The following is a 25,034-nucleotide window of genomic DNA, read 5'->3' as shown; positions in this document are numbered from 1 at the left end:
ATGTTTTTCTAAGCCCCGCCCCCAGGCCTCCCTCCCGCCATCACCGTGTGGCCGCAAAGCGCGCCGCTGCCGGCTGAGGCGTTTACGACAGCGCGGGGCTGTGCGGCCGCCGGTATGTTTGGCGCGGCGGAGGAGGATGACACCGACTTCCTGGCTCCCGCCACCGGGTGAGTGGCTGCTGGGGGTCCCCCGCTGGAGAGCGTGGCGGCTGGGCAGGCAGCAGCCTGCTGCCCTCCCCGTGGGCCTGGCCCTGCGATTCGCTGTTCCGTGTGTGCTCCCGCCGTGACACGGGCAGCTCGGGGCCGCGCGGCCTGCAGTGCTCCCTCAGCCGTCCCCTCGGAGCAGCGGTTCCGCTGAGCTCTGCAGCTTTCGCTTCCGCTGATAGCGTTTAAGCGTGCAGCGTGTTTGTTGTTCGTTGCGTTGTGTGACTGCTTGCTGCTCGTTGCGTCCCAGCCGTGCTGCTGGCTTCGTGTCCTCCCCGAGCAGATCCCGCTCCCCTGCTGCTCCCCCTCTCAGCAGACGGCTGAGGGTCTCCTGATCCCGTCTCAGTGGTGCTGCCCTTGCGGACCCTGCCTCGCAGCTGGAGAGGTGTGCTTGAGTCCTGCTGCTGCCCGGTGTAGCAAAGTTTAAATGGGTTTAAAGCGGCAAAGCTGCAAGCAATGCATCTTTCAGCGATTACAGACTTATCTCTGACATTAAACCCGCCCTTCTGCCGGGAGAGCTTTAAGCTTTGATGGAAGGATGTGTTACTTTGAGATATTTACAGAAGAAAAAACTATAGTGCTACATGATGGCTACTCTGTCACGTGCTTTTTCCATTAATGTAACAGCACACTGCTTAATAAGAGGGTAGTCTTATTCATTGCTTTAATGTAACTTCTCTTTTGGTGTTGCTTCAGGCCTTTTTTGCTCCTTACACTCACTTTTGAGGAAATGAAACATCGTTGGCTGCTTAGCCCTATCTCTTTGTCTACAAGTTCTGCTTTTTCAAAATTGAATGTCAAACTGGTATAAAGCTGGTAGATAGCACTTTCATGTCTGAAATGGTAGTAAACACTTAATTGAAAGGTTTATTGCACACTAATGGTGCTCCTTATCTATGAAATCTGTGTCAAATGAAGTAAGTTACTCCATTTTTCTTTCTAGTGCCAGATTGGCCTCTCTTTTTGGACTGGATCAGGCAGTCTCAAGCCAGGGAAATGAATTCTTTCAATACACTGCACCAAAGCAGCCCAAGAAGGGCCAGGCAGGAGCTGGTAAGTGACTGAAGTTGATCATGTGTCAGGAGGAGCTTTGTAGCTGGTGTCCTGGCTGAATGAGGGCTTTTATGAGGAACAGCAGTGCAAATATTCATTTAGCTTTTCTCTGCTGGTATTATCTTCCTCTAGTACTCTCTCTATGTCTGGGTTGTTCTTGCAGTCTTTAGGGACTTTGGAATATTGCTCTCTTCTGTAATCCCCTCCTGGAGTTAGTTTGCTCAGGGGAAGGAATGTACCATGGCCTTGTCACTGTCCAGCAAATGTGGCAGTTCTGTGTCACTGAGTGCTGCTTTCTGCTCTCCAGCAGGTCAGGCAGCCCAGAAGGCACCCGTGGCCCCAGCAGCTTCAGGAACACCATCGGTCTTCATTGCCACTGCGGTTCTTGCTTATCGATAGTAAGTGCAGCAGTGGTTTTGTACATTGAATTTTAGAGTCCTTGTCTCTGGAGCCTGAAACTGATCATAAGGGCAGATATTTTTGGATAAGTAGGAAGAGGCATCTTAGAGAGGTGAATCTGAATGCTGCAAGTCAGTGCAAGTTTCTGCTCAAAAAAACATTCAATTCAGGATTGTACAGTTGCCAGGTAAATTGCAAGTTCCCAGTTTGTGTATTGCAGAGAACTGGGAACTGTATGCTAGCCTGCTGGCCTGCCATCTGCTCTGATTCTGACTGACTCTGTCAGAAACTTATGTCTCATCTTGTGGAAAAATGAGGCATGAACACAGAAGGACAGCAGTGTAACTGTACGTTTGCTGCTGCTGTCATGTGAAGACATGCCTGCCCTGCATCCACGCAATCTTCATCTCAAACTGCACAATGTATGCTTCTGTTATCTGTGGGTAAGCAAGAAACTTGCAGTTTCTTTAAGCTCAGAAGTGTTCACAGGCATTTTGGTCATGAGGAAAGGGCTCTGAACTCTAAAGAGGAAAAGCAACAGCAGAGGGAAGTATCTGAGGCAGGGACAGTTGTACAGCTGAGTGTCTCACTTCTCTTCCAGTACAAATGGGCAGTATTTGAAGCAAGGCAAGTATGGAGCAGCTGTAGTGGGGAACCATGCTACTAAAGAGGTGAGAAACACTTCACTGTGATAATTTTCATGCTGAGGCTATGCTGGTATGAGGCAGTGTTTCTCTGAGCTCACTGGGATGTCTTTGCTCTGCGTGTTGATGGTCTTAGTTCCACTGCTGCTTATGCCTTTCTGCCTCCTTGGTTGATTTTCTCATTTTACCTTGATGGCATCTTTTTGCTCTGCAATCTGCAAATTTCTTTGCAAGGTCTCTTCTTGCTTGAATCTGAAATATTTTGTATTGTTCGGGGTGCTGCACCTTTTCTGATGTTGGTGGAAATGTTTTAGGGATTTACTTAGAACCTCTTTGACAGTTGGATCACAAATCGGTGCGTATGAAATTCAGTAAGAAGCAAAAAGTAGGGTGATAGTGCAGAGATGTTTTCCCTAAGTTCTGTTTTGGTATCTCTCCTTTCCAAGCCTTCTTTCCTGAGTAGTCTAAAAGCTTGGCACTGGAGTGTCCAGTAAAGTGATGTATTTAAAGGATACTCTACATACTCCAACGTGTTTGTGAGGTTGGTTGTGGTGTGTTTTCTCTCTCCTGATTGATATTGTCACATTAAGTTAGTTGTACTTTGACAAGAGCAACAGCAAAAAAAACCCAAACTGTTAAACTGCTTCCTGAGTGAAGAAGCCTTGCTGTAAGTGCAGAAAGGGAAGTATTTTTTCCTTACTCAATTGTGTCTCATAGTAAACATCAATGTAGTGTTATCTCTTAATTCCCTAACATTTGCAAAACTCCTTCCAATTTATTACTATTACTCTCTTTTACATTTCTGCACATCCAGCATTACAAACTTTATGCAGTGAAGAGTTAGTGCACAGTTTTTTACCCCGTAACTGCCCTTAAGAAAAATATGGAATTAGTTAAAGCACCTTGCTTACTGCACGAGAATTGTTGTTGAACCACTTTGTCTGCTTGCATGTTTTTCAAGTGTCCTTAATAGCTCTTAGGTATTTTTCCTATGAAAAATGATGCTGCAAGGTGTATTTGGTAATGTGGTAATGCATAGTGCTCAGCTCAGAACTTAACTAAGCACACTCAACTTGAAAATGTTTTCAGCTTCTGTTGTGTTGTTTTTTTTCTTTTCCCCTGCAAAATTCTTTATGAAATCCAGTACAGGATTCTCCTTTACATCAGTCAGCAGCAACAGGTCACAACTGCAAGGATCCATCCAGGCTTTGTACTCACGGTAAGACTGGATTAGAAAAGCATCCAGTACTCTGCATTGTTTGGAATCAACCTCTGTTTGCTGTGAAGTGTTTGCTTAGATTATAGCCTTTGAGATTGAACACCTGACTGATGTAGCACTCCCTGTCACTGTGCCATCTCATACTGTTCTCCTAACTGTTGCAAAAGAGACTGTTAAATCTCCCTGTTGCAGAGCCCTATGAAGTTAGTAGGTTTAATAATGAAAGTACACCTGTAGAAGGTGTATTATTACCTCTAGATTACAGATTGTTTTGAGTTTTACAGTCCTAAAATGAATAGTAACATAACAAAATTTCTACTGCTAATCATCTGTGGTTAAGTGACTCAGAAAATACAAATGAGCAAGCAGATGGAAGTGATGGCAAGGAAGTGTTTCTGCCCTGAGTCTTGATACTCAGCATTTTTGTGGTAAGAGCCACTTAAAACATCGTAAGCCCTAAAGTGGGATCTCTCAGGAAGCTGTTTTCTGCTGATTTTAAGGAACGTGGGTGTTGTGATTTGCTGTGAGCTTGTTGTTACGGCGATGTGGAATTTCTTGGTTGATGGCTAGAAATTCCACTCTGAAATAACAGAATTCCAATCCAAATGTCTGAGCAGGATCCTAGCTTGCTTTCTAGTTCTGTAAGCATGTTTTGAATGTTATTATGGGTTATGCAGTCAACCAGTGATGGAATGTTTTATTTAGTATCAAGTACTGAGTGACTGCTGGTTGTGTGTGGAAACCCTCCTGTAATCAGGTCTTCTGAGAAAGAGAATCTTTACAAGTGAGAATCTCAGTACAATGGAACCTAGCTTCAAAGACCATCTTAATAAAGCTAGAGCATCTGTGAAGTACTGAAATATTTGCTTGGGTATTTCAGTTACAGTATTTCTCCCATGATAATGAGCACAGTAATAAGGTCTAATTTCGTCATTCTGAAATTGGGTGGTAATGTGGTAGGATTCTTTTTCTTCCTCTATTTAATTTCAGTGTCTCATATTTAAAGTTTCTGTTGGATTCAGTATGGGGGTTTTTTTAGTTATTTTTATATTAATTGAATGCATCTTTTAACATATAACACTGGGATGATTTCCTTTACCACAGGTCCAGCCCAACAATTACAGCACGTTCTATGATGATCAAAGACAAAACTGGTCAATCATGTTTGAGTCAGAAAAGGCAGCAATGGATTTCAGTAAACAGGTAACTGCTTACTCCATGCAGGGTATGACTTGCTACTTGTTGCTTGAACAGCAGGCAGGTCAGGATGCATCTCTTTGTTGCTGGAAGGTGAAAAAGTCTTACTTTTCAGTTCAGCTGTCAGTGTCTTCACAATTGTGACTGAGACAGATTTGCAAAGAGCTTGTCTGAGTTTTATTTATTAGAAGCAGGGAGCCTGTTATTTCTGGTGGGTTTCCTTATCAAGTTTCTGAGGTACTTAAAGACCAATGGCTCTAAGGGAGAAAAAGGTATTTTTTTCTTTATATAGATCAGCAAAATTTAGCTCAGGGAAACACAGAATGCCTCCTGAGCACATCTATAACCTGTGCTTGATCAGTACAGTAAGAAATGCTTCAGATGTGTGTGGGAGTCATGATGGAATTTGCCACTCTGTTGTAATGACCAAGATGGTGATGTACCTTCCCTTTGCAGGTGTGCATTGCCAAATGCAACAGCTCCCCAGTGCTTGATTCTGTGCTCTACCAGGATCTCCTTCTTGGAGAAGGGCAGGGAGTTGAAGGAGGGGACTCTCTGGAGATTGCCTACACAGGTTGGCTGTTCCAGAACAACGGGCTTGGACAGGTAAAGATATTTCTGCCACCTACTCGTGTGTGAATGTGGTAGTCCCTGGGAGAAACCTGCCACTTCTAGCATCGTATTGGTGCTTTAAAGGTATTTTTGTGGTAATTTTTCTCACCTTCTGTGAGATTTAATTATAACAAGAGATTCCATTACTGTTCAGGTGAGGTGACTGAAATACTTTTACATCTCACAGGTACTCTGAACAAAGTAATGGCAAAGGCCAATGAAGCTAGCTATGCTTACTTTGACAGCAGCTTGATGAAATAGTAAGGAGACATAAAACACAAATATTAAATGGAAATATTAAATGGATGAGATTATGTACAAAGCAGCAGGATAGGACAAAGCTGTACAGGACAGAAAAACAAAGGCAAGACTTCAGTATTCCAAAGCGTTATCTTTAAAACATTTATTTTTAAACTATTGCTATAATTCATAGCAAAGGGCTTTTTCATTTGCATCTATCTGCAGTTGAACCTTTTAGCTATTAAAAAGAGAAAACAACTTTGTTTTTCTTCTGTGGAGTAGTTCTTGTTTCTTTATCATGACATGCCTGACAGAGGCTGGAATGTTTCTCTCCATCAAAGTCAGTGGTGCACATGGCAGAGCTTACTTTTAATCTGTAGGAGTTGTTCAGCTGCCTGTGTCTGAGCTTAATATACAAAATATCTAGACAGTTTTTCTGTTTGTGTGGTGTTCTTGTTGGATCAGTCCTGTCTTTACCATCAAGCTTGAAGCAGTTTTAAAATCTGAGTCTCCTGCTATCATTCACTCCAGAAATTGTGCTACACAATAGACTAGAAAGCCTAGTTGTGCCCTGTCTTATGTTAGTTTTGAATTTATTTTGGAAGCAAAGCAGAAAGGGAAATAGCATATAAGGGATAGTAGGAGTTTATGAAATTTGTAGAGCAACATTGAGAATCTTCAAACAGTTGAGAAATCCGTGTTCTTCAACTCTCCAGGTGTTTGACTCAAATGTTAACAAGGACAAGTTGTTGCGCCTAAAGCTGGGAGCTGGAAAGGTCATCAAGGTAGAACTTCTGGCATTTCATTACAATAAAACTATTGTCTTGGATCTTTCAATTACTGAAGGCTTTGTTCAAGATTAATGCACGCTCTTTATCTTACATGTTTCATTTAGTGGGAAATGCTATAATGGCTCATTCAGCAAATCTGTATGTCCTTAATTTGTGTGGTATGCCCAGGTCTCCCTCACAGTAGCAGTGTTGGAAAGTTGTCCTGTTTGGAAAAGAGGAAGCTTCCTATTCTGGAAGTGATTCAATCCGTTACTTAGAAACAGGGTTTCTTGACACCAAATCAGGAAATTCAGTTTGAGAACTTTGCATTCCTCTCCACATATGTGCCACAGATGCAGAGGATCTGACTCTGCTCTGACATCTGGAAGAAGGGCACAGGAAGGTGAAGACAACCAACAAGTAGTAGAATTGCCTAATAAAAGATAGTAGTACTGCCTGGAGTGTTGGGTCAGCACTGTGAGGGGATACCAACTGTAATGTTTGTTCAATTCAGCTACTCTGTTATGGATTTTTTTGTGAAGTCTGATTGTGAATCAGAGATGCTTTTGTTTAGGTCACTTCCATTATCTGAGTAATTCACGTCTGACCTTTTACAAGTTGTCCTTTGTTGCAGGTGCACTGTTTTTGTTGGGTTTTTTTTCTTCCTGTGCATTTTGTTATTAATGTTGTCTGGCTGCAATAGTCATCCTATTAAGTGCCAGTGTTGATTTGACAATTTGCATTGCTCTAGCTTTTAAGGCTCCTTGACAGCAACTGTTTTCTGTGAGCACTTTCTAAATCTAACCATAGCAATTAGTAAGTAATCTCTGAATGCCTCAGAATTCTTTTCTTTGCTTGACTGTTGAGAGAGATTGATGCTCTATGCCCTGCAAGATGCATACAAATTGAGAGTTTCTATACACAGCATGCTCTTGTTTCTTTTCCATATAGCACTGTGTTACAACATGTAAAGCTTGTCATAACTTCATGATGGAGATTACTGTATGTTTGATTTCATTATATGAACGTGACAGGATTTGCATCTTTATTCTTCAGTTAATGTTGCAGTTTATAAAAGGCCACTGACTCAGTGTAAGTGTTTTTAGTGCTGCACACTAAAATTGAGCAAGACTTTACAAGAAACTGTCTGTGCTTTGGAAGCTTCTGTAAATGGTGCCTGGAGCAGTCTTGATCAGTGTGTAATCAAAAGAAACTGTAGTGTCAATAATCAGGCTGTTTGCTTTCTCTTCTGTTGCATGAATACCAAAGGGCTGGGAAGAAGGAATGATGGGGATGAAGAAAGGAGGACGACGCTATCTCATAATTCCTCCAGCCTGGGCCTATGGGGCTCAGGGAGTGGCTGGCCGTGTCCCTCCAGACTCTACTCTAGTTTTTGAAGTGGAGGTGAGGCGGGTGAGTGTCTTCTCCCAAGTATTTATCTTCCATTTGCTATGTTGTTGGATGTCACCCTCTGTCTGCAGAAACCTGCTGTCTGCATGAGAACTGCAGCTCAGAAGCAGTTATAAATAAAATGCCTCAGGAAGGTGCATTTCTTTTAAGATTAAAAAGAAAAGTCTAGACTGTTTACTAAGCTATTTCTGTTCCAGCTGTTTTGGAATCTCTTAATGTGAGCTATTACAGCTCCAAATAATGAGGATTGACAGGTTGTAAAGATTCTGCTTCTCCAGTTTCAAGTGATGAAAATTTCTCGTGTGTGTTCCAAGTTACGTATGTTCTCATTGGAAGTGAATAAACTTGGCAAAGGAGTAGTTGTCAGGAGTGAGTTGCTGAAAACCCTTTTTGGGAGCTCAGAATACTGCTTTTATTTTTGTTTCTTAAGGTGAAACTAGTGAAGGAAGGCTCTGGCTCAGACGGGCAGAGTGTTAGTTCAAGGGATTCTCTTGCACCTTCACCAGTACCTAATTCAGATGGCTTCTCTGCAGACACTGTTTTATTGCCTCCATCTACAATACCTCCAAAGCCTGGGTAAGCAGAAGCATTGTTAAAACAACTTGCTGCATTGAAGTGTGGTAATGCTTATAAACATCCTAAACAATATTGTGCTAACACATCATCTGGTGAATGTGTGTCCTCTGTGTGCCAGCAAGTGCCATCAGTGTGTAGGAATGTAGGTGAGTATTGGAGGAAGCTTTCTGCTTGAATGCTGACTTTCAGGTTTAAAGTAATTGAAATGGGCACCCGAAATCTTTGCTCTACAGTGTTTCTGAGGTCTAGTGTTATTAAGCTGTATGGGTACTGCTACAACAGCTTTCTCATTTCTGGTGGCAGTATAATGTAAGTAGGCCTTGGGGCACAGCTAATTTCTTTAACTCCAAATTTTGTACTGATGCTGCTTTCTTAAGTTAACCAAATTGGTTGATTGTCATTCTTAGGGAGTGGTTTTCAAGTTTAAGTCCTTGGGTTTTTTGATACAACAAGTAATTTGTTACTAAATTTGGATACCATGGTTTGTACCAGCATGTGGCCCTTACAGGAATTGACAGAATCATCTTTCTGTTATCAGCTGTTCCTCAGCTGCAGAACTCCCTCATAATGAAATTCTGAAATCTGCAAGTAATGTTGCAAGGAGTCTTCCAAAAGTAAAGTAAAGGGAAGGAAGTAGAATTGTAAGAAAAAAATTCAGTGGGGGAAGTTGTACTTAACATTATTTAGAAAAGCACAATATTACATCCTAAATTTCATCTTGATTAACCACAAATATTAACGTGTCTGTTTGGCTTTTCAGGGAGCCTGCTGTTCGGGCCAAGTCAAACTCAATCAGTGAACAGTTAGCAGTAAGTGCTGTTGCTTTATCTCCTAACTAATTTGTAGCCTTATATAGGGGAGCTTGGTTGTTTTCACCTTTGCATTAAGTGTTGCTGAAGATCAAGTGAACACCATGCAGGATACTCTCAAATATTCACCTTATTAACAGCAGATTAGGGCCTTGTTTGTGAATGAGTTAGCAAGACATGAGGAATCTCAGTCCCAGTTCTGAGTTCTGGTTCCTACTCTTGGATGCCAGGTTCCTTTCCCCACGTGCGTCCTTGTAAAGCTAGTTGTCTTCTCATGTAAATGGACAAATTTAAAATGGATAATGAAGAGTAATTGGGATATTCTGCATGAGTTGATCTGCATGAGATCAAGACTGTGTGTGTATGTCTGAGGATAGAAAAAGCTGCTGAGTGATTTCCTTAATTTAGAATATCCATTCTTAACAGAAAAGTATCCCACAATTTTGTTATTGCTATGTTTTGTGCCAATTTTCTATGTAATGGCAGCAGTGTGAGCACAGAGGAGGAGTATAGAAAGTAAGATAGATTAATACATCCATCATTTTATGTTGAAAGCTAGCTTTTCAGTCACTGAAAAATTAAAAGAAGCAGGCTCAGATAGGTGAGTCAGTGACTTGGGCCTCTGCCAGGGTTAGACTTTTGTGCTATCTGAAGACATGGGGCAGAGGAAAAGTAACTGCAAATGTTTTCTTTCAGAATCCAGATATAGCAAAGGCAAAGTTGATTTCTCGGATGGCTAAAATGGGTCAGCCCATGCTACCTTTCCTTGCTGGGACAGCAGGTAGTCAGCTTGACTCCAGTGACTCAGAAATAGAGGTATGTTAATGACTTTCGTGAGATTTTGTTTTAATGGCTTCTGTGTGACTTGCTTAAAGTGGAATTCATAGCAGTGACTCTCCCTTTCTACAGGGAATGCTCATTCTGTTTCTATGACAAAAAAGCTTCAGCAATTTCAGTATTCCTGAGTAGTTCAAATGGATTAATTAACAGCTAGCGTTAAGTAGACTTGAGTTCAAAATGTTAAGTTACTCTTTAATGTTCATTTTAATATGTAGAAATGTTTTTAGGATCCAAATTCACTGAGAGGGGCAGCACAACCTCTGGCTTCATCCTCCACGAGATCATCACAGCCAGCCCATGCAGTACTGCCTACAGTGTCACCACAAGGTAATATGCTGGTGAGGCTGTGTTGGGAACAGAGACATTTCACTTTGCTGTAGGCTTCAAGTATCAGGGCTGTATGAGAGGAGGACTTCTGTCAGGAACTGAAGTAGGAATTGATGAACTCTGATGAGATGTTCTGATCCAAAGCTCCATAGGTAGAATTCATAAAGCATGAGACTGATGTCATTAGTTTGTTTTCTTTTTCATGATCCTGTGTACGCATTACTACTTGAGGAAAAGCAGTTGTATTACAGAATAATGTGTGAGCTGGCCTTTCACCCTGTCATTTAATGTGCTGAGACTTCTGAGATATTGCTAAGGGATTTGATTTAGTAGTTTAGTGGGTAAGGATGGTGATAGGAGGATGGTTGGACTAGATGATCTTGTAGGTCCTTTCCAACCTAATGTATCTATGAATCTATGTCTGAAATTTCCGTGGCTGGAAAAATCTGTTGGTTGAAAGCATTGGAAATGGTAGCAAAGGGCATCAGAAGGCTGACAGTTCAGGAGCAGGCCTGACCTGGTTTTTCCATGATAGAGCAATGACTGTCAGCTGAGCAGTCTTCAGAGTTCACCTACGTAACATCTCCTGTGGGCTAATTCGAAGCACCTTTGGGTAAATGACAAAGAGTTTTTCTAAATTTAACTTGTGGTTAGAAGTGAAATTTCCATGGAAGGTAATTATTTGATCTTAGTCTAAATTCTTTGACTGGATTTGACTTTCACAAGGCTTGTGTTCAACTTTTGTTTTTTTCAGTGAAACGTTTTTTATTTTTATTTATTTATTTATCTTTGCCTTTAAAATATCCCCAGCAGCTTTCTGATGTGCTGTATTTCTTTGTTCCCTTTCAGTAGCTCAAGCATCTGGTTCTGCACCTCCAGTGTCTTCTGCTGCTTTAATACCTGCAACAATCCAGCCCCATTCAGTTCTGCCTGCAGGAGGAGCACAGGGCTTTCAGGTACCAAACTCAAACGAGGAGACTATTAGAACTTCTGGTTTTAATCAGAAGTCTTTGTCCTTTCTGTTGCTGGGAGCAAGGACTCTAGCAGCATAGAAATGCTTTGAATGACTTTGGCATTCTGAGGTTTCAATAACATACTTCTTAGTTTTTAATAGAAAGGACTATTTTTTGTATGTTCGTGGCTTCTTGGTCTCATAATTAACCATCACTTTTCAGTATCAGCTTTTGTGGTGGATAAAACAAATTTCCACATTCTTGCAGGGTAGGTGAAAACTAAAGTCATTTTAGATAAGGTTTTCCTTGATCATGATCTGTTTTCCTGGGAGAGCTCACTTACCCACTTAATGTGTTCGTGGGTCACTTTTCATCCAGCAAAAGAATGGTAGTTTTAAAAGGTTTGTAGTGCCACTGCTGTGAAGTGACATGACCTGCTTGCCAACAAGCTTCCTGGGTGCTCAACAAACATGCTAAAGTGTATTTTTCACAACAGACACTGAAGACTTGGAACAAAGCCATTGTATGAACGTTTCTATGAGCTATAAAACCAAGCTTATTACTGTACGTGTTTTTAGTTCTTTAAGCTATTTTCTGAAAGTTCTGGAAATCAAACAGTGGCCTATGCCATGTGCAAGCACTGTTTATTTTTTGAAGGATTCACACTGAGAAAGCATGATAATAAGTAAAAACACTATGAAGGAAGAAACCAATATGTCACTTTGTCTTTGTGTCTTCCTCTTGTTGAAACTGGAAATTTTGGCATGTAACTGGATATAGAAAATGAATTTCTCTGTTGAAAGATAGAAACTAACCATTAAAGTGAAGCTTTCAAACCAATACTTCCAAATCCTGCAAGGTTAAAAGTTGACCCTGATGTTTTGAATTCTTTTCACATCTTGGAAGAAGCTGCAGTGTGGATTGGTTGAGTGTTTTTGGACTGACAGTGTAAATTGATAGGAGTGAAATACTCCTGGCATTTAACACATTAACAGATTATTCTATGTATCTGCTTCTGGCGAGCCCTGAGTGGGTTCAGAAAATGCATGATAAGCTCCTGGGAATATCTTTGTGTTCAAATTAGTATAAATTACTGCACTTCCAGTAAGCTGCAGTGAGCTGTTCACGTGCTGATCTGTACCCTATATGAACGTAGGGTAGTATACTATTTGCTTAAACTTTGGTGAAGAAGGTAAATTACTAAACTAGTAACTCAAACACACAGATATCTAAGCCTTTTAAAAAAGTCTGTTCTATTTTTCCTAAAGCAGAAGCTGTTGTTTGTGTTTATTTGACTTCCTACTCTGCTTCTGTTTTCGTTCAAATACAGTCTTTGTTCTGGGGTCTAAAAAGTCATGAAAACCATTTTAGTGTGAGTGGAGAAAATATCTAACCTGTTGATTTGTTCTGCAAGCCATATCCAGGCATGCCATTTGCTTATCCCCAAACTGCTACATCTGCTTCTCAGCTCCAGCCTGTAGGACAGATGTATCCTGCACCTTACCAAGGTATGTCTGTAAAGCACATACTTCTTAAAAGCTTTTAATACCTGCAGTGAGCTGTTTATAGCAGTGGTCTTAGGTGGTGGTGGTAACATACACGTTGACCCTGTCTGTAATGTTGTGCTGTCATGTGTTCTTGCTTTTACCAAAGGGGGCAAATGTTTCCCAGTAAATATACATTTTTCCTTCATTGCTTAAGGAGTGTGAAAGAGGAGGGAATGTGTAGGTGTATTCCTAAGGTTATGTATTATTAAAGGTATCTTCTAGCTGCTGCTTCCAGTTGTGAATATAACCATATAGCAATCACTATCTTATTGCAAATACTTCTTAAGCTAGTGTAGCAATTTTAACATCTATTAGCTAGAGGAATAAGTATGCATAGGGGCCTTTTCTGAGTGGGAGGAAGTACCTCAGAAAAGGAAATGCAACCTAAGAAGAGCAAATAGCATTTAGAAAACATTTTGGTAATCCCTGTTGTAGATTTTGTGTGGATTCGAGTATAGCTGAGCCTTTCTTGGAGCATGGTTATTCAGTACAGAATAACTGAATACTGAAGCCAACTTTTGTTCCTGCTGTTTGATAATACCTTTCTGTGTGCTGTTCTGTTTACCTGAGTGCTCTCAGGCAGCTCAGGAATTTCATGTAGTCAGAAACCTGCGTGTTCACTTTATTTGGAAAATATGTAGGCTGCTTTTGAAAGTATCTCAAAAAATAGTAGTGTAGGTACCATGTTTATTATATTGGGTGAGGAAGCTGAGGATGAGGAAGGAAGAGAGAAGGGAAGGAGGAGGTGTGAAGGTGGGGGAAAAGAGGGAGTAATTATCCTATCTAGCTGGTGAGCATTGCTTTTAATGTCTGTGTACAGACACTTTGCCCTTGTAACTGTAGAGCTCTTCTTTCCATTCAAGCCCCTGGGGACGTTACTTCCTTTTTGATGACAGAAGTGCGGCAGCATAACACTGAAATCCGATTGGCTGTTAGCAAAGTAGTGGATAAAATGGATCATCTGGCTGCCAAGGTAATGTGTGATGTAGGCAGGATTGATAACGAAGTTACTACTGTTTGCTCTCCTAACATAGTCTGGGGAGATGGCTCTTTGTATGTACCTGCATTAAGTTTGTAAACAGTATCCTAACTTTAAGAGAGTTCCAGTGCTGTCAGACCTCGAGTTGGTAGCAGTTCAGCTACTACAGAAAAAGTTCATACTACTCCCCATAGCTTTTTGGGGGGTTGTTTACTTAAAGTGTTGTGTTTGGAGTGCTTCACTGCACTTCAGATGTCACAGTATTTGTAGTAGCATGTGCCCTAGAGCTGATCAGACAGAAAGGTGAAATGGTTCTGTGGAATGGCAGGCACTTGTCTGCATCCATAAATTCATTTCATCTGGCTTGTTCCTACAGGTGGAGGAGCTGAAGAAACAAAACACTGGGAACAGCTCGCTGCTGCCTGGCATCTCATCTGTTACTATGGAGGCCTCTATGATCATGAGCAACATCCAGCGCATAGTCCAGGTGATCTCAGCCAGCCTTACTGAACGATGTCCATGGGGAGCTGCAGCCCACTGTGTTATTTCTAATGAAGATAGCTTTATGGGCTTGCCCTAAATATACATCCATGTGCTCTATTTCTGTGTGGCCAAAAGCAGCTGGCCAGGGAAGAGGGTATGACTACAGCCATTTCCATCCCTACCACACACCTGTTTTTCTGTGCTCCCAGCAGTTTTATCCTCTGAGGCTTTGCAAGCCAGGGTCTATGTACTTGTGTTTAATAGCCCTTGATGAAGAAGTCAAGTGGAAGAAACTGTTTCATTATGAATTGGTATGGACTTGATCCTCAACTGCTTGCAAAAGGAAGGTTCACAGAGGAAATACCATATTGTGAGAGCCATCTGTACAGAACTACTTAGTTTTATGCTTTGTAGGTTTTGTAGGCAGCAGCTTTTGTATTTCTTTACCTGTGGGTGAAAAAGTCAACCAGATGTAATATTCTCAAGTACAACCATTGTCCTTTTCCAGGATTCTTGCTGAATTTATCATGGTGCCTTCTTTGATGGCCTGTTATTCACCACAAGAGGTGATACACCTCACTGCTGTAAATCATCTGTGCAGAACAAATACTTAGGCTTCCTTGCAGCAGTACCTGAGTAGAATGAATGCTCATGCTGAACTGTTCTTTAGGAGAATGAGAGACTGAAGCAAGAGATATTTGAGAAGAGCAGTCGAATTGAGGAGCAGAATGAAAAGATCAGTGAGCTGATAGAGCGGAATCAGAGGTAAGGAGTGGAAGGGTATACCATGTCTGCATCTGCAAAGGGTTTCTGCCTTACATGTGCTTAGACCTAACTAGGTGTCCTACCTCTAGGATGTAGAGACGTTCAGATTTATTTTTTGTACTAAAATATTGGTGCTTTTTAATCCCCCTCTGTCTTTGCAGGGCATATCTCCAAATGAGAGCTTACAGTAAACATGAATATGTAAAAGGGAAAGATCTCGTGCCACTTCCTTTTACAGAATTATAGGGGTTAGAAGGGACTCTAGAGATCATCTAGTCTAACCCCCATGCATGCTTCCTTTGCTTCTGTGGGTTATTCTGTTTTTGCTAGCCTTCCTGTAAAGAGGAAGAAATTGTACAGGAAGTGGCATTCCTAGTTCCAGTGAGTTCCAGTGGTATGCTTCATTAGGTTTACGAAGGGGAATAACTTATTCAAGGAAACAGGCTGGTAACCACTGTTTTTTGCTATTGAAAATCTTGACTGTGTGGTAGGAATCCTTGACAAGTGACAGAGAGGTAAAGCACATACATATCTGAACTGATGTAATCTGTGCTGAAGGCCAGGCATGTTCCACCCTGTGGAGGTAAGGCACTTCTTAGTGCAGGACATGATGCAGAATTGTTTGGAACTTCTCATTAGTGAAAACTGGTTAGAAATCCCTTGTGTATCTCATCACTGCTTGCTCCATTTGTGTATTTATATAAAGCTTGTGCCATCTTCCCATTTACAGATATGTTGAACAAAGTAACTTGTTAATGGAGCAGAGGAACCACTCACTGCAAACAACAAATGAAAACACACAGGCAAGAGTGTTGCATGCAGAACAGGAGAAGGTAAAACCACCCTGACAGCATTGCAGAATCATAGGCTTATGGCTTCAGCCAGGACAGCTTAAGTCAGGTCTCATACAGGACAATTGTAGCTTTCAATGTTTTGGAAGCAGTTTTGAAAAAGAAAAGTTAAAGTTCCATTTCTTTCAAGATGAAAGCAGCACTGAGTTTATAAATTCAGATCATTGTGCTGTCAGAGCTTGAATACTTGTAGTTTAACAGGAAAGTATCACATTGATACATACACATGCCCAATGTGTTGAAGTATTATGTGCCTCACAGGGCTTTGTCCAGCTGAAAATACACATAGTTGTGCTGACAGTTTCAAAATAGGTCTTTCTTTTTAATTGGTGTAAAGATTGAGTGTAGCTATAAAAAAAAAAAAAGTTTCCTGCTAGAGCTTCTGCACTGTTTGTGCTTGGTTTGCTTCTTTTTTTTTTAACACCTCTTTTTAATAGCAATCAAGGGAGTTGTTTCTAGGATGATGTTTTGCTTTTATGAAAGGAACTACTGGAAGGCAGCTTTCAAACCAGTTAAATGCACTTGTGCATGGCTTTTGTCTAACCCTGGTAGGGCAGCTTTGAGATCTCTAATTACACGATGTCTTCTATGCTTTCTCAAGCACTGTCAGCTTAAATTGCAGCACTCTCTTGTACCATTCTCCCCAGCTAAGTTGTGCATCTCTGCAATCCAAATGTGATAAAATAAATGCTTGTTCTGCATGAGAACCATGAACTGGTGCACTAAAATTTGATGGAAACAGCTGATCTCTAAAGTATGCTAACAGTTCTGCAGGGTAAAGAGTAAAGTAATGTATGGGTGATACATGTGTGCTGGTATTAGATGAAGGAGGGATGTATTTTTTACACTGAGTTCAGATTGCATACCTATAATTGGAATTGTAAGAGTGTCTAACCAGGAACAGAGTGAGATAATAACTGAAATTCCTTTCTGTTGGTAAGCACATCATCCTGCTTGCACAGGGGAGGGAGTTCTGGCAGTATAAGAAATATAAGGAAGTTTTCAGGCATCATCTGCAGTAGGACTCCACTTGATTGAGCAGTCACTACCTGGATGATAGCACTGTTACATAAGTAGACTTCAGGCTAGAGCAGATAAGCCATGACTCGCTCCAGATAAGCTTTTCCCTAGTTTTGATAGGGGATTGACTGCAAATCTGAAGCCTGGCATTCCTTCCTCTTCCTTTTATCTAATCCACTGTTTCCCTTATAGCTTTGGTAAGAGAACCAGGGAAGAGAATGTTAAAACTGTTTTATCTGTTCTTTAAAAACTGAGATTTGTCCTTTATTTCATGATAGAGACCAGGAATCTGTGGACGGAGTCCCTGAGAAGAGAGGGATGTCAGTAACTTGCTGCTTTGGGGTTATACATCTTTGGCCCTGGCAGAGTACATCACAGCTTTCAGTTAAGGGTCATGTACCATAACATCTGATGGTACCTGCACACTCCTCACAGAAATGAAAGGGTAGTTATGTGTAGGAACTGGTGACAGCCAGCCTGATACCTGCTCCACTGCAAGTCATGTGGGCTGCAGTGTATCTGTGCAAGGATCCCTTCAGATTCTTCTTTTTTAACTCAGACTTTTGTACTTCTTCCATCTAAGCTTTTACAGTTCTTGAATAATTTAAAAGCTTTTCTGGCCTGTCTCAGGTTCCAGTAGTAACACACGGGCTGTTCTGATGATGATGAATGCCTCTGCCTTTCAAGTTGTGTTCTTAACTCTCCCTGTTTCCTGTCACTGCTTTTTCTTCCTAGCACATGCTGCCAGTGGATCGGGGCTGGGACCAGGTGAGGCAGTGTGTCTGCTGTCTGTGTAGATGGTAGATGATTGTGCCCTAGGTGGTGCTCGCCCAGCTTCCTCTTGAGCTAGCTAGAAGTTGGTTGACATGAAAAGAATTGCCTCAGATCTTGAATTAGCACAGATCTTCCACTCAGAAAAGGGCTTTATAACTGGCAGCGTAGCTGGTGGCTGCCTCCTTCTTGGGCTGCCCTTTCAAGGAACTTCAGCACATTGCTGTTCATTTCATCTCCTTCACGGGAGAAATAGCTGTGACTGTGGAATTGCAAGTTCAGGTGTGGATCACATGAGATTCTTGATACCTGAAGGCTGGAGCTGAGCTAGTACAGGCATGAAGTACTCGCTGCAGAAACTTCAGTCTAATAACTGTTCCTGGCATAGGATTTCCTTTTTACTCATCTTTAAGAGCACACAAAGATAAGTGTTAAAATAAAATAAAACCCCTTGGTGTGTCTAGAGGTTATTTTTAGCATGCTAGGAGTCTGTATCCTGAACATTAACAGGATGGTTCTGGAAACATAAGAAGAAAATGGATCTGGTTTTAGTCAATCTCTATCAACATGGTTCTTAAAAACTAATGGTGTAGTATCCCAACCCTCAAGGTCCACACGTATCATCCTTGCCATGACTGGGAAGATTTTGCTCACAGCTCTTCTCTGCCAGAAGGTGTTGGTAGTAGTCACAGACTTTAGTTCCCTCTTGGATATAACCCTGAGAGGAGAGTCAGGAGATCTTCCCACTTACAGCAATGTGAAAGCCTGTTAGGAATCCAAATGTAATCAGAGATGTACAAGCTGTTTAGGTGTTCCTTGCAGCAAGTGAGATTTTCTGATGGAAGTAGTTCTGCCCCTGCAGAGGATCCTCTGAATCTTGTGAGTTTATACAAGATTGGAAACACTCCTTTGTGTCTTTGTTTTGGTGATTTGAGCCTCTCCTAATGCTTTGCTTACAAGGTGTCTAACAAGCTGTCTCAGAGCCAGGTTTTTTGTGAGTTGCTGGCTTTGAGCAGTGCTAAATCTAAACAGGTTAACAAATTGCTCTGAGAACCGTGCTCCACAGTGGCAGCCCTAGCCATGCAGCTACCTCAAGCTACAAGCTGCATGCCTGTGAGGGAAGGTGCTTATTTTGCTACAGTAAGCCTCTGTTATGTGTGGGTGGGTTTTTTTAGTGATTTTTTTTTAAGTTTATTGAGAATATTAGATCTTAGTGTCCAGGCTTTAACTTGAGTAGACAGTGGCATAGCATGAAAACTCAGTACCAGTGCTGATAGTTCAAGCCTTAAAAATGTGCTTAAACTATTTGGAAAGGAAACTGCCTGAATTAAGCAACACGATGAGGTTGGTGGCCTTGTGTACCTTTCCAGTCAGTGTGGAGACAGTAACATTGCAAAAGGTGATTAGTACCTCCTCAGTTAGGGGGTGTCTGCCAGGTGCTGGATCCCTGATAAGGCCTCCACGACCTCATCATTCTCCCTGTGAGCACAGTTCTGGCACCTCCTCACATTCACATCAGCAATTTCTTTTCTTCCCTCTTTTCCCTGCTGTTTTGTGCTACAGGCCAAAGTTGCAGAGGAGCTGGCATCTGCCACTGCACAGGTTTCCCAGCTGCAGTTGGAGCTGACTGCACACCAGAAGAAAGAAATGGATCTGCGGAAACAGCTCTGTGCTGCCCTGCAGGAGGCAGAGCGCCATGAGACACAGCTCAACAAAATGCAGGCTCAGTTAGCAGGTGGGGCTTAGCTTGTTGCATGAGAGCTCCTTTGTGTCATTCTTTTTCCTCTTCTGTAAGTCCAAAGGTTTTCCTTTGTTCTGGGGTATTTATTCCTGCTTTCCCTAGGACCAGTCACAGGGGTGTCAAAGGACAGAGGTGCACCAAAAAGTCTGAAGGGCACCTGCATCCTTACCACTACTAAAAGGGCAGTGGGCTGAACTGATGAGCAAAGTCACTGTGTCACAAGGGTGCCTACTGTAGAAGTAAACTCTTGGCCTTACTGTCTAGCATACTATAAGGGACCTAGATTTCCTACTGACTAAGTAGTTTAGATCAAGACTGAGGTTTTAAGCACTCCCACTTCACAGAAGCAGCTTTTGATATATTAGTGTTCCTGTTGCAGATGCAAACCGTGTTGGTAAAGTTGTTCTGCAGGAAGCACTACTCCTTTCTGTCAGCCATTAATTTGAATTATGTAGTGCTGAAACCTACAGTAAAATGTATTTCTGCAGAGCTCCAAGAAGCCTCTGAGGACACCCAAACTAGATTCAAAGCTGAGAAGCAGAGTCGTAAGCACTTGGACATGAAGATTTCAGCACTGGAAGAAGAACTCACAGACCTAAAAGTAGAAAAGGAGACCCTTGAAAAGGTATGTTTGGTGCTAGTGTTGCAGAGGAATGCAGGATTTCAGCTGTTTGCTAGGAATTTGACTCAGTGTTGCTCGTAAGCATGCAGGTTAAGTGAATCTTAACTCATCTGCAGGCAAGAGTCCCCACACTGGTGGATTTTTGTGCTTATGTGATTTATTTTTTTTCCAGTCTTACTCAGTGCTTTTCAACTTTTCTATCTATAGATGAATCTCAACTTTGTTTTGAAATAAGATCTCATCACATGAGCTATTCTAGTAACAGGAAAGAAGCCAGTGCAGTCTGGCCCATGCATAAGCTCTGTTCTGTATTGCAGAATCTTGCTGAGAGGAAGAAGAAATCCCTCTCTGAGAGAGCTCAAGCAGAGGAAGAGATGGAAGAAATACGCAGGTCATATCAGCAGGAACTGGACAAGCTTCGACAGTTGCTGAAAAAGGCAAGGACTTCTACTGACCAGGCTGCAGCAGAGCAGGTAAGGAGCTGTGGGAGCTTCTACAGCTGCTGTCTAGAGAACTTGTAGTAAGCCACGTGTAGGAAATGTCTTCGTTCTTTCATGAACCAAACAGTTTTTTATGACATCAGCCACTTGCTGTTGGGGTTAATTTTAACACAGGATTCACTTCTTTGTCTTTCTAAAATGTCTTTGCTGGTGTTTGTCACTGCTTTTTGACTCCAATATTTATACTCTAGAGTTTTGATGCAGACTGGCATGCAGCATCACATTTAGACTGTCTTAAAGATGATGTCAGTGTGAGAGAAGCATGGCCTTGAACTCGTTTTCCAGTAGATAAATGTGTGCCCACTGATGAGTGAATGCACGTGTAGAAAAATGCCACAAGATCTGAAGTCTGAGTCAGCTTGCAGGGTTGTGGCTGGACCTGAACTCTGAGGTGTGGGCAGGAGCTGCTGATGCCTGCCATCTGCATGTAGGTAGTCCAGCCTAGGGCAGGTGATGTTGCTCTTCCACCACTTGTCTGGGCCCCTAGCTTTCAGCAAGTTGTTATGCGAATTCAGATCAAGTGTGTGTTTGTTTCTGATGAGCTCTCTTCCACCATGGGCAGCTGTCGCTCATCCAGGCAGAGCTGGAATCCCAGTGGGAAGCCAAATGTGAACGGACACTGGCCTCTGCCAAGGAGCAGCATGTTAGGCAGTACCAGGAGGTGTGTGAGCAGAGAGACTCCCTGCAGCAGCACGTGTCCCAGCTGGAAGAGAAGGTAAAGGACTGTTCCTTATTGCTGAAGTATAATGCCAAATAATCAATGACAGTAACCAAGTCCTCTGCTCCCTGGCTGTGGTTTGACTTTTAACCTCTTGGCTGTTTGTGGAGTTTGACCTACTCTGCAAGGTGTAAGAGGTGCACACAGTGCTGGCTTAGAGGGTGAGGGAGCTTGCTGTTGAAGCTCCTGTGTGAGCTGGAGCCAAAATGATGTCAGTGTTGATGGGCTAAAGCAACAGCTACAATCTCTATACAGTTCTACTTCAGTGACTATTTTTGAGCAGAAATAGTCTTGAGCTGGATGACATTGGAAAGGGCTGTAAACTGATGTGCTCTAGTCCTTGTCTTCCAGCTTGTAGTTCTGAAACAATTGAAAAAAGCAGAGGAACAAAAATTGTCCGAGCTTCAGCAACATTTGGAACAACTGGAGCCTATCAAAGAGAAGGTAAAGAGGATAACAGCAGCTGAACACAAACTGGAGTGCAGTTGTGATTAGCCTCAGGCCACCTGTGTGCAGAACAAGAAGTGAGTTCAGGGATGTGAGGGAAGGAAGAATCATGTTGCTTGCAGCAAACCAGAACAGGCTCAGTGACAAGGCCCAGTCCTTGCCTTGCTTGTCAATTGACAATTTGCCCTTCACTTAAAAACATAAGGAAACAGCATTGCAAATGTAATTGTAGTGCTGTGTGGAACTGTTGTTAACTTCAGTTTCTCTTTGGCAGTATTCAGCTTTGCAGTCTGATACAGTGATGTTGAAGGCTCACTATGAAGAACGTATCCAAAAGCTGGAGAGGGATCAGGACAGATCTTCACCTGCAAACTTCACAGAAGAAGTGAGCTTGACTAGCCATTATTTCTCCTCACCCTTTTCCTTTGGATTTATTTTCTCTCTAAAAGCACTATGGTTCTGGTAGGATCTGTAGAGGAGCAAAGGAAGGTTAGACTTAAAACTTGAAAACGTAGCAGTGTGTCTGCCTTGGGTTTGTGCAGCCTGCCTCAGTTCTGGAGGAATGAGTTTGGTGTATGTAATGGTTCTGAACTGAAATGATGTGTTGTACTTTGTTATTGGAATTCCTGATTTGAAGAGCACTAAGTACTCTAAGAGTCAGCATTTGTTTCTTGGGGTTTATTGCTCCTTTACCCACGGGAGTACTTTATCTCAAGGCCTGTGCTTCAGATGTTAATGAATGTCTGCTTCCTGTCTTGTTCTTTTCCAGGTAAAGAAGATAATGAATGGGGTATTTCAGTCTCTTCGGGGTGAATTTGAGCTGGAGGAGACATACAGTGGCAGGGTGGTTCTAGGTGTTGTCATGAGCACTATCAAGGTACAGTAGCAATAGGAGGTAGATAATAAATGTGAGAGATAAAGGCTTATGCTGAAACAGAGCATAGGGAGTATGAAATAACCATGAAGAAGAAGTTTCCTGTGGGTGGCAAAGCAGCCTAGTAGTGGGACAACATGGAGATCTGTGGTGGTTTGTGTAGGATGTAACCTGTGTTCTGTTTCCTAGACTGTAACACTGCAGCTGCTCAGCAAGCAGCAGGAGAGACCAGAGCCTGACAGTAAAAAGGAGGAGGAATCTGGAGTGGGTAGACCAGAGGGATCGCTTGGAGCAAAGACAGACCAGGAAGAGCCTGTGCAGCACAGCCCTGCCCAGAGTGCTGCGTGCCCTGCTGATCCCTGCAAAGTGAGCACAGGCTGCACGGTGTCTGGCCACAAAGGTGAATCCATACCTCCTGCTGCTGAGGCCAGAATGCCTGAGGAGGAGCAGGCACCACAGGGCAGTGGGGTGCTGGAAGAGGAGGAGGTCCAGCAGGAACCTCTCTCTTCTGGAGCTGAGCACTGCTTCAGTCCTGATACGGGGCCTGAGCTTGCAGAACAGGCTGTTCCCAAGGTGGATGAGGATTTTGTTCTGACTGAGCAAAAACAGGAGAGCACCTTCATGAAGAAAGCAGAGACTGAACATGGCCCCTTTGAAGTGTCTTTGCAGGCAGAAGTTGCAGAAACCAAGTCAGAAGAAGTGGATGTGGCTGTGCTTGCAGACAAACCAGCAGCAGAGCAGAAGGCAGAGGAGCCTGGGGAAGGCTTAGAGCCCCCTCCCTTAAGTAGTGAGGGGGGAAACTCCACAGAGCCATCAGATGGAGCTGGTTCCGACCACGAGCCTGCTCCTGGATCCAACACAGAAGAGAAGAGCTCACCTACCATCAGAGCAGTCCCACAACTGCAGGAACTGGGCTCCAGCCCCAGCCAAAAAGATTCCAGGTAAGGTGTAAGTGTGGAGCTAACCTTGGTCCCATCTTCCTGCTGATGGGCTGCCATGGCAGCACGCTGTAGTGCAAGATGATGTATGTAAGACTGAGGAGCCATCCCCAGTGCTGGTCTTGGCTGCACTGACAGCCTGTGGCAGAGTCCAGGTTGTGTGGGGCACACTGCTGGGAGGCAGGTGCTCAGGTGGTGTCCGTTGTGAATGGTTCCCAGCTGAGCCTGGAGAGGAGTGTGCAGTTCCTCTGGGAGCTGTTATTGGTGGCTGCTGGGTGCCAGCACTGAACTGTTCTGCACTCATGAGTGCTGTGTGCCTTAAAACACAAAGTAGAGTTGGTCTGGGTGGTGAGACTTTGATATCCTTTTAATAAAGCACATAAAAGGAAATCAAGAGCCCATATTCTGAGAATGAGCCGCTTGTTCTTTGTCTTCCAGCCTCTTTGAGGACGATGACTTCTTCAGAACAGCATCTCTCCAATCACCAAAGCCTCGAGTTCCCTCTGAAGAGGAGGACGAGGAGGAAGTGGTATGTGTTTCTTTCCATTCCCACTCAGTTTCCTCAGGTGTTAACCTGCAGCTGAACTGTGAAGTTCTTCCCTGGCAGCAGGGGCTGAGTGAGCTTGGAGCTTCCCAAACATTCTCTGTATAAATTCAGCTTCTGGGTTTGTTTCTCACTGCACTCAGACGTGTTGTGCAGGCTGAAAGAGTGACAACAAACTCCTGCTTGCACAGCATTAGGAAAAGGTTGTGGGTTAAATGAAAGGGCTTTGTTTTCCTTCCCCTCTCCTTTTTCTTCAGCTGTGAGCACCTCTCCTGGAAGATTTAGCCATCATATGATAAATGTAAAAACATCAGTAACGTTTATTATCTCCCAAAAGCTGATGAAGATGTCAGAGCCAGAGCTGCGTGGCTGCACTGAGTGCTGGGGAGCTGGTAGGGCTGACAGCTTTCCCTCTGCTTTGGTTTCCAGAGCATGAAGGGTCGGCCCCCTCCAACTCCGCTCTTCGGTGATGATGACGATGATGATCTGGACTGGCTGGGATGAGGAGCTGCCTGCTGAGCCTGCCAGCCCCCTCCTCTGGGCACTCAGCACTTAATGAGCTGCATCTGTGGGACAGCTGTGAACAGCCAAGGACTCCTCGGGCTCTTCTGCTGCAGACTGCCAGGCCCTGGGAGTGTCTCTTTGCACTTTTGGGCGCTCAGAGCCATCGCTGTGAGCTGACACACGGGTTGGGACGAGCTGAGGGAGCTCTCACTGCATGTGTGTATTGCTGTCCTGCTCCCGTGAGCCACTGATTGATTAATCTGAAACCTTATGCAAACCTGAACTACAGGAAGTGCTTCAGGAGAGCAAGTCTGGCAGGAGCCTGCAGTAGGTAACAGTTCTTAAGTCAGACTGAAAGTCTTTCCCCAGTGAAGATCCCTTAGGAATAACTCTGTCTGCTGCAGCCAGGCCTCTCTCTCTTTCCCTCCTGTGCCTTTTTCTGTGCTGCTGCTGTCGCTGTGATGGACACAGCAGCACT

At 43.0% G+C, this 25,034-nt stretch overlaps 1 protein-coding gene across 5 annotated transcripts; it reads left to right on the top strand.

Annotated features, from left to right (window-relative positions):
* The first annotated feature begins 44 nt into the window (after positions 1–44).
* On the top strand, positions 45–25,034 carry FKBP15 (FKBP prolyl isomerase family member 15). Of its 5 annotated transcripts, none has more exons than XM_065737672.1 (29): positions 45–167; positions 1,147–1,256; positions 1,567–1,654; positions 2,257–2,326; positions 3,444–3,518; positions 4,623–4,721; positions 5,172–5,321; positions 6,284–6,352; positions 7,607–7,750; positions 8,178–8,323; positions 9,084–9,132; positions 9,829–9,948; positions 10,200–10,299; positions 11,149–11,255; positions 12,667–12,760; positions 13,663–13,772; positions 14,155–14,265; positions 14,932–15,026; positions 15,757–15,859; positions 19,232–19,403; positions 19,898–20,034; positions 20,349–20,504; positions 21,094–21,246; positions 21,601–21,693; positions 21,971–22,081; positions 22,466–22,573; positions 22,760–23,511; positions 23,947–24,037; positions 24,482–25,034. In XM_065737672.1, the coding sequence occupies exons 1-29, from the start codon at positions 115–117 to the stop codon at positions 24,554–24,556; spliced, it is 3,741 nt and encodes a 1,246-aa protein (XP_065593744.1). In that variant the 5' UTR covers positions 45–114; the 3' UTR covers positions 24,557–25,034. The 5 variants fall into 5 exon arrangements, with proteins under 5 accessions (XP_065593744.1, XP_065593745.1, XP_065593743.1 ...); XM_065737673.1 differs by having other exon boundaries at positions 1,564–1,654; positions 11,152–11,255; XM_065737671.1 differs by having other exon boundaries at positions 1,564–1,654.

The sequence above is a fragment of the Cyrtonyx montezumae genome, unplaced genomic scaffold (genome assembly GCF_038088225.1).
Source record: "Cyrtonyx montezumae isolate F1298 unplaced genomic scaffold, pur_monq_1.0 scaffold_20, whole genome shotgun sequence".
Taxonomy (NCBI): Eukaryota; Metazoa; Chordata; class Aves; order Galliformes; family Odontophoridae; genus Cyrtonyx; species Cyrtonyx montezumae.
The sequence above is the reverse complement of the archived record's forward strand: the minus strand, read 5'-3'. Positions and strand labels throughout refer to the sequence as shown.